General features: G+C 34.2%; 2 protein-coding genes, 1 non-coding gene and 1 pseudogene across 4 annotated transcripts; 2 read left to right on the forward strand and 2 right to left on the reverse strand.

The window, feature by feature from the left end:
* Window positions 1-505: 505 nt before the first annotated feature.
* On the forward strand, window positions 506-578 carry TRNAE-CUC (transfer RNA glutamic acid (anticodon CUC)). Its single transcript has one exon. It is a non-coding gene; the product is annotated as a tRNA-Glu (tRNA).
* Window positions 579-1,937: 1,359 nt separating this feature from the next.
* On the forward strand, window positions 1,938-4,074 carry ATAB2 (RNA binding protein). The gene is made up of 5 exons (XM_012991908.2): window positions 1,938-2,509; window positions 2,624-2,693; window positions 2,812-2,983; window positions 3,377-3,520; window positions 3,653-4,074. The coding sequence occupies exons 1-5, from the start codon at window positions 2,016-2,018 to the stop codon at window positions 3,910-3,912; spliced, it is 1,140 nt and encodes a 379-aa protein (XP_012847362.2). The 5' UTR covers window positions 1,938-2,015; the 3' UTR covers window positions 3,913-4,074.
* Window positions 4,075-4,664: 590 nt separating this feature from the next.
* Window positions 4,665-11,373, reverse strand: LOC105967304 (PHD finger family protein). The gene is made up of 12 exons (XM_088812941.1): window positions 11,078-11,373; window positions 10,506-10,863; window positions 9,167-9,344; window positions 9,041-9,090; window positions 8,470-8,562; window positions 8,302-8,390; window positions 7,576-7,654; window positions 7,402-7,484; window positions 7,005-7,083; window positions 6,268-6,904; window positions 5,196-5,805; window positions 4,665-5,106 (listed from the first exon to the last, which is right to left on the reverse strand). The coding sequence occupies exons 1-12, from the start codon at window positions 11,107-11,109 to the stop codon at window positions 4,974-4,976; spliced, it is 2,421 nt and encodes an 806-aa protein (XP_088669067.1). The 5' UTR covers window positions 11,110-11,373; the 3' UTR covers window positions 4,665-4,973.
* Window positions 11,374-12,654: 1,281 nt separating this feature from the next.
* LOC105967300 (uncharacterized) lies at window positions 12,655-15,679 on the reverse strand (annotated as a pseudogene). The gene is made up of 7 exons (XR_016029851.1): window positions 15,326-15,679; window positions 14,672-15,002; window positions 14,465-14,549; window positions 14,294-14,379; window positions 13,831-14,040; window positions 13,490-13,610; window positions 12,655-12,881 (listed from the first exon to the last, which is right to left on the reverse strand). The product of XR_016029851.1 is annotated as an uncharacterized LOC105967300 (transcript).
* Between the last annotated feature and the right edge of the window lie 1,412 nt (window positions 15,680-17,091).

Here is a 17,091-nt window from a genome sequence, read left to right on the forward strand (position 1 = left end):
ACGAGGACAAATTAACGAACATTTCACGAAATTTAGAAGATTATGTTGAATTAAAGGTGGACATATAAGTTCGTAGTTGAGGGAGGTAATTGTAATTACCCATACATGAAGGGTCCCGACCGTAATTTAACCTTTCTTTTTTATTCATCCTTTTATTTTCTACATTACTTTTTTATTTCTTTTTATTATATATTCTTATTCTGTCATGTTATATCTCTTAGTTTGGGAATATATTGATAAATGATAATCGAAATCTTAATTAGATTGGTTATAATTATGGATTCGTAGATACTACACTTCGTAAAATACACTGGATCTCGAATACGTTGCAACTTATAGATTGTGTAAGATGTTTCTGAAATAAATTGTAATCGTATGCATAAAAGAAGCTAATAATTTTGATTAATCAAATGAACTTGTTAATCAAAGGTTTAAAAACTTCATAACCTTTCTAGGAGATAATAGTTCTTTATAATTAGAATATAAAAATATTACTATCATCAAATCCGTTGTAGTCTAGTTGGTCAGGATACTCGGCTCTCACCCGAGAGACCCGGGTTCAAGTCCCGGCAACGGAATTTTCCTTTTTAAATCTTTTTTTTTTTAATATTAAATGACGTAATAATTAATTAAACAAGAAATATGTTTAAATAAATAAATAGTTACTAAATTTTAATGGGCTAAATACAGTTTGCACCCTTAAAGTATAGGGTTGGTAACACTTACCCCCTTAAAGTTACAAATGTAACACTTACCCTCCTCATTAATGAATTTAATGATAAAACTTTGACTTTGAATGATGTGTCATTTTTTCTTCCCAAATTGTCCTTCTAGCTATTATATTGATGCATATATAATAATATATTTTCAATAATATTTCAAAAACTAAATTTTATAAAATATAATAATTATTAAAAAAAAATTTGATTTATGTTTAACTCCACATTTTAATTACTATAGACCCTAATATGAATAAAAATCTCAATTATTAAAAAATATGTAAAATACGTTAAACATTTGAAAGAAAAAAAATTATTTTCAAGACTTAAACATCCAATTTTTTTATAATAATTATTGATTTGGAAATTTATTTTAGTTACTTAAATATAAATTTCAATAAAAAAATATTTAAATATTTAGACATTTAAATTATAATTTCTTATTAAATTTTGAATACATTTTGTAATTCTCAAAGTAAAAAAATGGGATGATTACATTAGAGTCATATACGCATAAAATAACTATATAAACTATAAAATCATAATTAAAATTTGAATAATTGTTAATTTTTTATTAACTACAAATGAACACAAGGTAATACAAAAATGAAACTAAAATTCCATTTTTCATTCCTAAATTTACAATATTGAAATAATAAAATTAATTTTTGCAAAGTTGCCGAATTTTTTATTATTACATATTCATTATTTATATAATTGCTAGAAGGACAATTTGGGAAGCAAAAATGTCACATCATTCAATGTCAAAGTTTTACCTTAGCTTTAAATTTATTAATGAGAGGGGTAAGTGTTACATTTGTAACTTTAAGGGGGTAAGTGTTACCACCCCTATACTTTAAGGGTGCAAATTGTATTTAGCCCAATTTTAATTTGTGATCCACCTGAAAACAAACAATCATTATAATAATAATAATAATAATAATAATAATAATAATAATAATAATAATAATAATAATAATAATAATAATAATAATAATAATAATAATAATAATAATAATAATAATAATAATAATAATAATAATAATAATAATAATAATAATAATAATAATAAATATAATATACTATTTTTATTTTCTAATAAAGTAAAACAATAAAAAATCTTAGTTTTGCTTTCATAAAATTATTTATTTTTCCCAAAATTACATTATTAAATCAATAAAATAAAAATAAAAAATCATGTGGTGGATAAGATAACTAATTTAACAGCTCTTCAAAAAAAAATGGTTACTTTATCTTATCACCTCTGCTCTTCACAACTAAAAGAAACCGCCATCAATGGCGAGTTTAAGCTTCAACCCATCGAGAATCAAACACCCCATCACCAATTTCACCTCCCCCACCAAAATCCCATTCCCCAATTTCCCCAAAACCCTAATTAATCCGAGAAATTCAAGGAGAAACCCCCAATTCCCACCTTGTTTTTCGGTGTCCGAAAGCTTATCTTCCACCCCATTACAGCCTGAAACTGCAAAATCTGTAATTGATGAAGACGAAGAAATCGGCGATCCGACATCGGAACTGAGTTACCTCGACCCGGAAACCGACCCGGAGAGTATTACTGAGTGGGAGGTGGATTTTTGTTCTAGGCCAATTCTTGATATTAGGGGGAAGAAGGTTTGGGAGCTTGTCGTCTGCGACGATTCGCTTTCGCTTCAGTATACGAAGTATTTTCCGAACAATGTTATCAATAGTGTCACTCTTAAGGATGCTATTGTCACCATTTGTGATGAATTAGGTGTCCCGTTGCCCGAGAAAATTCGATTCTTTAGGTATAATAACCGTTTGTTTCGGCTTTTCATTTATTATTAGTGCATTCTTGATTTTGCGAAAAAGTCGACTGTGTGTGTGTGTTTTTGTGTGTGATGATGGATTTGTTATGATAGGTCACAAATGCAGACAATTATTACAAGAGCATGTAATGAGCTCGGTGTAAAACCTATTCCGAGTAAACGGGTGAGACCCGTGAATTTTGTTTGCCCGATTTTTCCTCCGTTTTGGTGTTTTTGCCCTCCAATTTGTCTATAACGAAACGGGGCGAATTTATAAGTGGTGATATGTGTTTTGATTTCAGTGTTTGTCTCTGGTTTTGTGGCTCGAAGAGCGTTATGAAACTGTGTACACAAAGCATCCCGGTTTTCAAAAGGGATCAAAGCCACTTGTTTCGCTCGATAATCCCTTCCCCATGGAACTTCCGGAGAATCTTTACGGAGAAAAATGGGCTTTTGTGCAATTACCCTTTTCAGGTACACAAACTTGTATAAAGATTCAACAATCAAGAATCAAGAAACTTATGTTTCTTTAAATAGTACAGTTAAACCTCTATAAATTAATACAGTCGGGACTAGCAAAATTCTATTAATTTAGGGGAATATTAAATTATCGAACTGATAATTTAGTAGGTTTTTACCGAGTCGGGACCAGAAGAAACTATTATTTAGGCGAGGTTATTAATTTATCGAGGTTCTACTGAATAACCACTTAATCGACTTTTTTAAACTCGAGGTACAATGTATAGTTCTCCTTTTGAGTTGGTGAAACTTTTTCTGCCACGGACTATTATCGTAAGCTAATTGTGTCTTGATTTTGATTTTCGCCCAACTATTATTTAACATTGAGTGTTTGTCGTGTCTATTCAGCTGTTAGAAAAGAGGTAACTTCATTAGAGACGAGGTTTGCGTTTGGTGCAAGTTTAGATTTGGATCTCTTGGGGATTGAAGTCGGTGAAGAGACTTTAATTCCTGGACTCGCGGTTGCTTCGTCTCGAGCGAAACCACTAGCAGGTACGTTACTCTATCGAAACGAATTCAATTACTTTTCACATTTTTCGATAGTTAAAAGAAACATCAATACGTATTCGTATATGCCAATTCAAGAATATCCAGTGACAATCCTATTGTTTGTATAATTTGCAGCATGGATGAACGGGATAGAAGTATGTTCGATCGAAGCTGAAACCGCACGAGCATCTATAGTACTGTCGGTGGGGATTTCGACTCGATATATATACGCGACGTACAAGAAATCATCGGTGACTACAGAAGAAGCCGAAGCTTGGGAGGCAGCTAAAAAGGGGTGTGGAGGACTGCATTTTCTTGCGATTCAAGATGAGTTGGATTCCGACGACTGTGTCGGATTCTGGCTCCTACTAGACTTGCCGCCTCCGCCAGTATGATTATTTATCTATTATTATTTAAAAATTCAAATCCTGTTACGAATCGAGAAATATCATTTTCTTTATTGTAAGTTTTTTTTTAAATAGGGGCTATATATTTGGCTTGATTATTAAACTCCTCCTATTCTTCCTCCAAATCAAAATGTGTTCAACTTTTTCAAATTTGACTCATGTAATTTAAATAAGGGTAAATTACGACCACCACTGAGGAAATGTCAAATTACAAAAAAAAAAAAAAAAAACCTCGTGTTTGGATAGTTATAATCACCATTCAATTATGAATCTTTTTTACGCGTTCATCCTTGCAGCGTCAAATTTGGTGGAATTTTCTGGATTATGTCTAACATTCTCCAATTTATACCCGTTTTACCCATTCGAGCTCTACATTTTTGAAACAAGATGATCATAATATGCGTCTTTTGGCTTGTAAATATCAGATTGTGGTGCATCAGAAACGGTATTTTTTGAATAAAACAAGTACAAACTAGAGAACATTCCACGAAATCTATAAGAGTTGGTTGAATTTAACATCATAAGTAATTTAACATTCATAGTTGAGGGATATGGTAATAATTACTCAAACATGAGATGATTTTTCATAATTTAACCAAACCTTGAGGGTGGCCGTAATTTACCAAAAAATAATTTGGAAAAAATGTGAAATAAAAATTAAGAGATTTTTTTTTTGTCAATTAAATAGAGGGGTGAAAAAAAAGTTTATAGGAATAGAAATGAAATGTAAAAAACATGCATGAGATAAAAGGGTAATTAAAGCTCCCAATGGAATATCATTTGTTGCTTTACATGGATAATTAATTCTATGCATTTACATAAAACAGAGTACAAAGAGTATGAAAATTATGGCCATAATCACAGCAATAACCAAATATCTAATCTTAACCGAGTTTAATTAAAATAAAATTGTACGAAATCGAAGCCGGCAGCTCCATCACTTCCCGACATTTTCAGACTTACGCAGATACCTTCTAGAAGCTTCTTCGACTACATGCTTTCAAGAAATGAGCTTCTATTGAGGAAAAAAAAAACCCGAAAAGTAAAAATCAATGCTTTTGCTTCTGAGAGACGAAACGGATTCCTTGCTTCCCAAGTTCAAAACTCTTTGCATTTCCATCATCGAGTGCGATCGAAACAGCCGATGTACCCTCAGAGATTTCTATCACCGTTCCTCTATGCCTGCAAAAATAAATAAAACAAAATATACACCGAATTTCAATTTTCAAGTTCGAACAAAAAAAATCGAATTAAACGTTCAAAATTCTCACCAGGTGTTGTCGGATGGCTGATGAACTTCGACTCTTTTCCCAGCAGCATCTTTTCCCAACTTCTGCAGTATCCAATTGGCATCCGTAAAGTCCTTGATTGCGTTGTCTTCATTTTGGTCTCCGATTGGTCTCTTTCGTTTTGACCTTTGACCCCTTGTGTAGATTAGCTCATCTTTCCCAGCAAGTGGCAGTGAACTTTGATTTACTGTATTCAAACTACTGGAGACGTTTTGGTTTCCTTCATTACAAGTCTTGGGAATTTTGAACTTCAAGTTAGGCTTTCGATCTTTAATCGAAGACTGTGAAATTGTAGGTACTGTACTATTTTCTTCAACTAAATCACCAAAAACGGACTCATCCTCAGCTTGCTTCACTGAGGTGTGTCTTTTCCCACTCCTTGTGTATGCACTGTCTTCGTTAACTCTTTTTCCTAGTACAGAAGATGTGATCTTTGGAGAAACGGGTTTGTACTCTTCGGCGGATTCTCCTACTGTCATTTTTGAGTTAATGTTAGATGGTCCTGAATTGGGATTCTTGAGCTTTATAAAGCGGCCATCTTTTTCTCGTAATTTCGAATCTTTCACTTGTTTCGTTTCGTCTATTTCTTGTCCTGCAACACACGAGAGAGCGAACACAAGATAAGAGAGCGGGAGAGAGAACATATTTCTCGTATTCATCTCATCCCCAAATTTGGTTACAATATCCAGAAAATGATCACTCATACTTAGTACCACACAATAAAAAAACTAAAAGCACCATACTTAGATTTTTAGGGTAATTATGAAAACCTCCCTCAACTAAGGCCTAAATTACCAAAAAAAACCCTCTGACTAACAGTTGACTAGAGTTAACAGAAATATATTATTACAATTACCCCCTGAGGGTAAAATCGGTATTTGTTTAGGGATATTCCACCGTGAGAGGGGCTGTGTAAGACGGCAACAAACTTTAGGGGGTTTCTTGTAATTACGAATACATGAGGGAATTTTTTTCGTAATTTGACCTTAGATCAGCGGGTTTCTCGTAATTTACCCTATATTTTATTTTATAAACAAAAGCGAAAAATGCATACCTTTTGATGAAGTGAAGTTTTTCCCCATTTTAACACTCGGAGCAGCGTCAGGTATTGGAGGACTAATCGTATTTCTACTTCTCCCACCCAAATGTATAACGAGCTTTGGTGCTGCCTTGGGCGCGCCACTATTAGTTCCAGTTTCGTCCTTGTTAGCTAACCCATTAGATTTATTACTCTTAATCTTGATAGTTCTAGATCCTTTCGTCACATTAGTCGTCAAAACCTCATCTACGTTTTTGTGCTTCACTGCACTTGTACCTTCTGTCAAACTTCCAGCCACAGGAGAAAAGGCGGTGGGTTCGCCAGAAATTTGCATCTCTTCATTCTTGAAGTCGCCACCAAAACTTCGGTTCCCCTTTTTCTTGTTGTGCTTCTTCTTTGAAGATTTTTTTCCATGCTCTTTGCTCTTCTTAGGTGATTTATCGCCGAATCCTTTAAGAGAAAACTTCAACGAACGGCCGTATTCATTCTTCGGCACGGGCACACTTTCTTCATCGTCAGAGAAAGGCGAAATGTCGAATATTTCTTCCTGAGTTGGCAAACCAGCAGCTGCCCTCAAGCTTGCTATCAAATCTTTGTCAGCTTCGTCTCTTCGCTTCCAAAGCTCCTGAACAGACTCTTCGAGATTCCTAACCTGAAAATAGAAAGAGAGACAATAAATATGAAAAATGGATAACACGAGATACATTTGCATGGTACATGTTCAACAAATAATCCACGAAAAAAAAACCCACCTGGCAGCATTCTCCACGGCATGTTGGACAAACGTATTGGAGATTTCCGTCAACTTGAAATTGCATGTATTTTGCATCACTGAGAAATTGTTTACAACACAAATTAGAAACGACAACTCAAAAATCGAGTAGAAAGACGTAAGCATATTTTCTTATGACATCCCAATAAATGCAAGATGAACAGACGACGAGACATATTAGAGCTGAAATGTATTTGCCCCATCGGAGCTTAGAATCACTCAACAATTCATCATTTTTTCTTCTTCTCAAGTACGTAGTTGTACCATTTCTCGAATCAATGCCGTGTAACTAAATTTCAGCTCATAATCACATAATAGAAAAATGAAAGCAAGGAATACGAGATGAAGATCAAAAGAAGTTAAGGAGCTGAATAAACCTGATCCCATCACATGGACAGTGCACCCAGCGTTGACAGACATCACAGCATACCATAGGAGTCGATTCAGAATCTCTATAGACCTGCATTTTGTAAGAAGAATAGTTAAGCAATCAATTTGTGCTGACGCGGACACAAAACAATCAAATAAATAGACAAGGCAATAAATTGTACCTTCAAACAAACGGGGCAGTAATTTCCCTTCACAAACAATCTTCCGCAAGCATCACAACAAGTATATCCCAGAAACCACCTACATCACAAAGAGAGACATTTTTATCACCCCCAACGTTTTATCATTTCCTTTTTTGTTGGGTAGGAGAACTACAAAAGACAATGTATAGAAACACTAAATCAGCTCTCTGCGTAAGTTTAAAGTATATATTGATCATGATTCATGCATAAATCCAATGCATTGATTCTTATAATGTCATTCACATTGAATGGTCCCTTGCCACAAAACTCCAAGCAAGGTAAATCGGGTGGGTGGAGCACATAAGCATATACATACACACACACAAAAATAAATATATACATGCACATGTGAACTTACGAGCAGTCATGTCTTCCCATGTGTTCTTCAATATCATATTTTCAACAACGATTACCTCACTCAAACCCAAAAACCTAAACTTATTAACATATTATATAGAACAACGATGACGCATAACCATTTCTTCAGGTCCATCACATCACTAGATTTAAAAATGGCAAACCGTTTAAGAATATATTTAACTCAGAAAACAGAACCAACCCTGCTACAAACAGATGTTTCCTTAGACCAGTCATAAATACAGCGCCAGTGCATACAAATGAAGTTACTTATAACACCAAACAAAAAAAAAGGTTGACCCGGATAAAATTATAAATGAAAAGGCAAATCAGGATGAAGATTCAAACCTTACGCTTAGGCCATTTCCAGGGACAGCCGAATCACAGCTATGACACTTGGTATGTTTTGGACACAGATAAGGCCCATGGCCGACATTCTACATGTTTCAAAAGTGAAATATATAAGCTAATTGATAAATTAATACAACTTCGGGGATAAAGAAATCAGGAGCGCACCTTGTGTGGAGGTTGCTGACAGTAACAGTGGTATGCACCGTCGCACCTTTTACAGAACATGAACTTATTTGGATCTCCTGTTCGTCTGCAGACCTAGAGAAGCCAAGAAAAAAGAAAATACATAACAAACCAAATTAACTATACGAAGTTAGACAAGTTTCCCAAGCAGCTATCAAATCAAAACAAATCCCGAAAAGAAATCACCCTCCATAATGCCTTAATTGGACTCGCCAGCTTATATTGAAAAGATTAAGTGAAATGTTGAAGTAACTCTCTTAAAAAAAGGCCTTCTAAATATCTGTCCTTAACAAATTAACTAGTTATAAGTATTAGCCTCAAGTAAGCCTTCATCCTTGAGCACCTCTTTCGAATCATTATCAAAGATCAAACTGTAAATGATACATAAATTCCGGATAAAATAAATTCAATTCTAACCAGCCTTATTCCCAATTTTATTAATAAGGACACATGTTCCCCATATGGACACAGGTAACTGTTAGATATAGATATCATGATATTACAAGTGCATTGTTTAAAGGACTTCACCATAAGTGAATAAGCCAAATTTTACCTCACATGTACGACAAGAGGGACAAGTCCAAGAACTCCAGTGAAAAAGATCTGCAACCAAAAAATTTAATTAGAAAAGCACAAGCATTTAATCAATCAATACTTCTTTTCTAGCAACAGACAGTACCTCTGTTCTGAGACCAGGATTTCAAACAGCCTCGGTGATACTTCTTGCCGCAGCTATTGCAAGATAGCATCTTTCTTGCCTTTTCGTTTCCTTCATTTTCACCAGAAAAGCATAACCGGCACAGTACTTTGGCAGTTGACTGACCTTGCTCCTCTCCAGCACCGTCATTTACGGAAGTCTGCTAAAAAAGAATATTGTAAGGACCTTGACAGTGTGGACGGAAAAACCAATTTTCTTTATGTATTTACATATCATCATCAAAAGAGATGAAATGCCAATGAAAATAGAGTCTCGAGAGCCACTGTTTAGTAAGAGAAGACATGTGTCTTTTGAAAATGTCAGTGCCAGAGTACATGTAATGATGTAACAAGGGAATGTCATCATTTGTTCGTCCAACACTTTTAACTCCAATAAATGTTAGATTAAGTCAGCATACAAAAAACTGCTGAAATAGGACACACAGGTAGATATAATGAACACACACACAAAAAAATGTGTTCCTCCGTATGGACGTGACATGGACAGGGAAATCCCCCTTCCTGAAGCTTTTATGTAAGAATCGTGATGAGAATTTTCTTTGTTTCCAATTTAAGCAATTAATTAGAAGTATAGCGTCATCTCATCTCAATCTGAACAACTAAATGGGATTCTCGTTTTTTTTCAGAACATAATAGTTAATCTAGTTCATGTTGGAGAATAATTTAACAACTAGCGACAAAAAGTGTAGTGTAGTAAATAAGTCATAACCGACAAAAAGGGTCTTTCTTCTGTACAACGACAAACTTTAATTTCCACAAGAGTCCAAAAATTGTCTTCATACCCATTGTCGGCAGAAAACAAAATTGGCAAACGAACAAATATTTCATAATAAAGAAATAGTGAAGATTGCCATATGCAATAACTGCATAAATTCAACCAAAATTATAGCCTGTAGACAAGAATACTAAATTCTATATGAAAAGTTTCCTTGTACTACACAAGGTATATGATATCCAATGCAACACGTGTAACACATTTAAGCCGACAAACAAAACTGATGAAGAAGAAAGGCAAGTGCATACTTAACAAACCAGCAGAACCTTGTGTCCAAACAAACAGTGCACACAGTGATAAAAGCAAATATTTATCATCTATACTCTATTTCTTCTATTTAAACCGCATATTTGACACTAAAAAAACATATTAATCCATGAAACCAAACAAAGTAAGCTCATTTATTAGCAACCTTGATACCTTCGCACCTCAAAACAAAATCTGGGAAGAATATTGTCAACATGAATAAAACAAAATTTTATAATTTCAAAAAAAAAAAAAAAAAAAAAAAAAAGGAATCCCTCACCAGCAAATCACCAGACTCAAACCTCCTGGCGTAATCCTCAGCCACAATCGACGCGGCAGCAGCTTGCTTCTGCAGCGCAACCCTCTTCACCTGCGCGGATGCCGCTTCAATCGCGGCGGCGTCGTCTCCTCCAACCCCGACCGACACAGCCGCTGCCGCCGGAAATTGGGGCGGCGGAGGCGCCGAGACAGCAACTTTGGGAACCTGAACCTGAATCGTGGCATTCTCTCTCGCCTTAATCAACCACGGATCACTCAGAAACTTCTCAACCCTAGCAACCTCCTGCAAAAAGTCCTCCTTGCCCTTCTCGCTCCGCAACCTCCCCGGATAACCCAACGCACAGAAACATATCTTCCGGCTGCCACAAAAAAAATCAATTGAGTGAATTAGATTCGTTCAGAACTCAAAAAAACCCCCACACACAAACACACTGGAGTGCGTGTTTTCAGAAACCCTTGAAATGGGAGGGGGAGAGAAGAAATAGAAATAAAAATCAAAACTTGTATCTATATCTGTATCTAATTTTTTCTGTAATTGATGAAATTAGAGAGAGAGAGGGGGTTACTACTCACCAGGTAATTGGGCAAGCTACATGAAAAGCCATAATAATGTGCGAGAAAAAAGGGGGGAAAATTATTTATTTTTTTCGAGTGTGTTTAAGCAGTGGTGTTTAAATTGGGTTTTGGGGGAGACAAAATTAAAAAGTTTTAATCTTTGGGTTGATGGGAAAAAAAAAATTGGGAAATTGGAAAAATAAAATCGGAGAGGAGAGAGAGAGGGGTAGAGAGAGAAGAAGGAGGAAGAGAGAGAGAGATCTCGGAATGGGCAGAGTTGTTTGTAGTGGGGGGAATTGTGAGTTTGCTCCCCCATGGTTTTGATAATTGCATATTTGACCCTCTTGAGAGAATCTTTTTAGGCGATGGATTTTTCACTTTGGGGCTCCAATACTTGATTATTTTTTATTGTGGCCCTATAGTTTGAGAATTTGGTCAGATCTATTTTCAAGTAATTTACACATTAGGGCTTGATTTACAACACTTTTATTTATTCTAAATTAAGTTGTTTTAAACTATAATTTGAAAATAATATTGGGGACAATTTTCTTAATTTAAAGGGCAAATTAGGACCACCCCTGATGTATGGACAAATTACGAAAAAACACCCTCTTGTTTGAGTAATTACAATCACCCCCTCCTTTTAAATATTTTCACATCAAATTTATGTAATTCGGTTATTTAGCGAACCAAATCGTATATTCAGTTCGGTAAACAGTATAAAATATTGGCGTATCGAAATTTCGGTTCGATTTTACTAATTTAACATCTCTTAAATTTACATCTGCGAGGGTATTTTCATAAGTTAATACATAGTTGAGGGGTGGATGTAATTACCCAAACAAGAGGAAATTTTTATAATTTGACCATAACTCAGGGGTGACCGTAATGTGCCCTAATTTGAAAACATTTTTATAAATAATTGAAAGTTCCATTTGACATTGTGTCCTTGTTACTTTTTTCCAAATTTATTGTAAATTAAACATTTCACAAAAAAGAAGAAGAAAATTGAAGATTGTTTTGATGCATTCAAACTTTTTACTAACATGTTAATATATTTTTGCTATATGTTTAATGAATACATAATTTATATAGTTAGCGATATCATCGTACTTTATTACTCCATAATCTATTGTTCGTTTTATATATTTTCAATATTTTTTTAGGCCGACTAAATTTATTTGCTCTTATTAACTCTTACTTTAACTTAATTGGAAAATTATGTATTGAACTCTTTGTATAACGCGATGATGGAGAGGTGTAAACAAATCGAGTCCAGCATAACACATGTTCGTTAGAAATTGTTTGATTTTTTAGCAAGTTTTTAAATTTGTGTTTAAGCTTGATTTGATAAGCAAACGAATCAAGCTCGAGTAACTTAATTTATTGTACTTTTTTTTTTCTTCATTTTTTCAAATCAAACTCGAGCTGAACTGGGCAATGGGAAATCCACGATTGGGATATAATATAATTGTAATATTATCACTCTATCCTTCGAAGCTAAACTATTGTACGATGCGGAGGGCAATTCAGACATTTTCGACATTTTTCGATTGGGTTGGTTTAAGGCCCAAAAAACAAATTGACCCAATTAATTTAGGATGCCAAATATCTTATCTGGATAAATAAATGGTCTGCCTATTTACTAACATTCAATGCGCCAGCAAACTCTTCAAGACTGCTGAACAAATTGACTCATGAAACCAGTAGTTCAAATCAAAATCGAAATTCCGAAAAATCACCTGAGATAAGGCCTAATTACAAAAACCCCCCTCATATTTCGATAATTAACAAAACAACCGTATGACTAGATTTTGACCGTTTAATCTAGGGAATTGCTTTTTGCGGTTTGAAAATTGCTATTTGCGGTTTTTGATAAAACCCCCCCCAAAAAACACTTTATTTCACTAAAACCCCAAAACTTTCCAAAAAAATCAAAAAACCCCCAAAACGCCTAAAAGCCCAACATGGGCGCCCATTTATGCAGTGCACGCCCAAGTTGGGCGTGCAAGCTGCATTTGGGCGACGAGTTGGGCGTCCAGTGCAAAATTTTTTTTTTTTTTTAAATTGTCGAACGCCCAAGATGGGCGCCCAAGGCGTGTACGAACGCCCCGCCTTGGGCGCCCATCTTGGGCGTTCGACCATTTTTTTGCGAAAAAAAAAGCCCTATAAATCGATTTGTAGGGCTTTTTAACATGAAATTGGTTCCGTAATCGACCTACCCAATGCATATTACACATAAAAGAGTCGAAATTACATCAAAAAATCGAAGCCCAACCCTTCTTCAAGCTTGATTTCGAATTTTCGCGGTTTTTTTTCTTTTTTTTTGCTATTTGCAGTTTTGGGGGGTTTTTTGATATTTTTAAAAGTTTTGGGGGGTTTTGTTAGAAACCGCGAATAGCAATTTTGTGACCGCAAATAGCATTTCCGTTAATCTAACATCAGTTTAATGCAAATTCTCATTCAGACAAGAGCTGTTAGAGATTCAGCCGAAGTTTCTTAATACAAAATTTAACGACAACCGGTCCTGCAAAATCTCCAACAATGCATCCTGCAAATAAAAAAAAATAGGTTCAAGTTTGGATCAAGAAAAACACCGAAATTGTTATGTAAAATAGTTTCTTGTTTGGTTAAAAAATGAAAAAATGTGAGAAAACTCGTATGCAGTTCCTTGATTTCATTTTCTTCATTGTGAAATCTACGATCAAAACACAGCCATACAGTTCGTTTCACATTATTTTTAATGCCAAAAATCCGATGAAAAATCATACCAATAAATTGACCAGCTGCAGGATTAACAATAGTTGCTCCAACCCCGCCACCAATAGAAGCGAAAACGAGTGATGCACCACACCTGATCGTGGCTCCAAAAACCCACTTTGCAAGAACTCGAAATTGTCGTTTATATACATGAGTAAAGAATTCGTAGATATCAACTCCAACATGAACTATCCATGATGCTAAAACTCCAAGAAAATGCCCTGTTTTTTTTATACCAATTAAAAAAACAATAATAATAATAATAATAATAATAATAATAATAATAATAATAATAATAATAATAATAATAATAATAATAATAATAATAATAATAATAATAATAATAATAATAATAATAATAATAATAATAATAATAATAATAATAATAATAATAATAATAAGCAAAATAGATACAAAAAATAAAAAAAGATATAACAAATTGAAGTTAAAGTAAAAAGTAAATAATTATATTACCTCTGAAGGTAGTTGGCCGACGTTGAAGATGTATGTAGAAAGTGGCAGTCTTCTTCTAGATTTGCGAATGGCCGACATTGGAACATCTGTGAGCGTTTAATTAGTTATTATTATATATTTTTTTTAATTCTCTTTTCGTGAGAGTTGACCAATAACAATAGGCTTGCTTACCTTTGAGAAGTTTCCAAGCCGCGCGCCGTGAAACATAGTGAACTACAATTCTTTCAAGAACACGTGTCGTAGTAACAACTGTGGTCTGTGCACATAGAGTTCACGTTCTGGATATAAGGTTAACTTTCTTTCATTTATTTTTTGAGAAATAGAGTTCACGTTCTGAATATAAGTATTAGAGGATTTGGAGGGAAATAAAAACAGCACCTCGTAGATTATTTGTTCCACTGATTTCTTGAAAGGAACAACAACCAAATCGATACGACTTTCATGAGTCTTTCCAGGCCGAAAAAATTTCATGAGTGAACGGGGCTTTAGAAGAGGCAAATAGAACCTCAAAAAGGACCTCAGCGATATCAGTGCAAGATTCTCCCAATAAAACACCGAGAATACCGACTTCAACTGAATATAGTACCGCTTGGTACTGTAACTGTACGTCAATGCATCTTTTCGATAGAGATTTCTCGATATGGTCTGATAATTAGAAGTATAATCTCTGCCACCAGCATCGCAATATGCATATTGCGTTGCTCCATCACTGAGAAATAACATCCAGTGTACAGATAATATCAACGTCGATCAGCTATCGAAACAATTATGAGTTATATTGTAGTTCAGTCGGGCCTTTTATCGAACACCTACCGTGCAAGTTCATCAGGTCCATACAGTTGATTAATTTTTCAACGATTATAAGTCCAATGCAAAGATGGGATCAAACATAGCTAGGAACCCTAATCCCCAAAAAAATGCAGATAGAGATTCGAACTGTTGTTTTTCGAATAATATATATGTGTGCTTTACAGAAATGTATACACAAAGAAAAATAACTTCAGTTATACATGAAAATTCATAAATCCTCACCCGAGTAAACTCCCGGCGGAGAACGGAACACTGACGGCGATAGAAGCGGCGGAGGCGGAGGCGGTGGCGGTGGCGGTGCCGACGAGTTTCTGGGAGAATAGCCCTCTTGAATTGAACGCCTGCCCACCAAAGTTCGGATTCTTTCTCAGTAGCTCCAATATTGCTACAGCCGCCATTGTTTCAGAATCAAAAATCAAATCCTCAAAAAAGGGCCGATCATAAAAAAAATTGTAAATTTTCCTCTTCAATCCAGGATCAAAATCGAAGATTGTTACGGAAATTTTATGTGAAAGCTGAAGAGTGCAGCTAAATGGGGAGTAAAAAGTATATTACAGGAAAATAAAGGCCGAGTTATTTAAATCATGTTCCATAATTATTTATTTAAGGGTTAAATACACCCCTAAAGTATGCCATACTTAACATTTACCCCCTAAAGTATCGCTTGTAATATTTAACTCTTCAAGCATCGTTTAATTTGTATTTAATTTTTTGGATAAATTATGGCCACCCCTATAAGATAAGGTCTAAATTACGAAAAAACCAATCATGTTAAATTTAGGGAAATCTTCTATAAGATAAGGTCTATAATATTATAATGACTATCAACTACGAATTTTCTTACATATTCACCCTTGCAGTGTTAAATTTAGGGGAATCTTCTAGTTTGTACCCCTTTTATCCCATTCGAGCTCCACGTTTGAAACAAGATGATCATAAGATGTGTCTTATTGGCTTGTAAATATCAGATTGTGGTGCATCAGTAAACTACATTGTTTCACAAAACGAGAACAAACTAGAGAACATTCCACGAAATCTATAAAATTATGTTGAATGTGACATTATAAGGGTGGAAATGCAATCGTAGTTGAAGGGGTGGTTGTAATTACCCAAACAATAGAGATTTTATCGTTATTTAACATTACCTTAAGGGGTGGCTGTGATTTATTGGATGGAATAACAGAAAACAATAATTAAATTGTATTTTTAAAAATTCTATTAAAAAATGCAATACTTCAAAACAATTAAATTTTAAAATATTATCTTTCGTTGATACATATTTAATAATATAATTTTTAATTATTGTTGGACCAAATAAAGAAAAACTAAGAATGAAGTAATTGAACAAAAAAATCATACCAATTGAAAATTTATAGGATTCTAAATTCCACCGATTCTTGATTTTTTTCGATTTCTAAATAATATTTTTCATTATGAATTTCGAAAGTTTCGATTCCTTTTTCTTTTTTTCAACAAAATTAGAATATACATTATCTTATAATTTCCGATATGATTTTAATTTTAAAAAGCATTTCATAAAATTCATATTATTTTCCAAAAATTACACTTAAAATACCAATACTATTATACAATTTTTATCATACATGAATACAAATTAAAATGTAGATTTCGATTCCAAAGTTCCCATTTTTGAACAAGTTTTTTCGTTTTAATTTCTAAAATTCCAATTTTCAATTTGTCCATTCTTTTAAACGAAGTGTAATGAGTTTTCCACCGTAAAAAAACCCTAAAAATTTACGAAAGTACTAATTACTATTCGATCTGTCCGATTTTCATCCCTACTCGGTAAAAAAATAAAAATCTATTTGAGAATTTATTTATTGTAAATATCAAGCACAAGCTTGCAAGCAATGTAGCCCATACAATTAAAAGCCCAATAAGTTAAAAAGAAGGTCTCTTCAATTCTACTCCAATGGGGTCGGCCACGTGTCAAAATTCTATTGAGCATCCACCAAATCTCTCATCAG

The sequence above is a fragment of the Erythranthe guttata genome, chromosome 14, assembly GCF_056151865.1.
Source record: "Erythranthe guttata isolate IM_541 chromosome 14, IM_541, whole genome shotgun sequence".
NCBI lineage: Eukaryota > Viridiplantae > Streptophyta > Magnoliopsida > Lamiales > Phrymaceae > Erythranthe > Erythranthe guttata.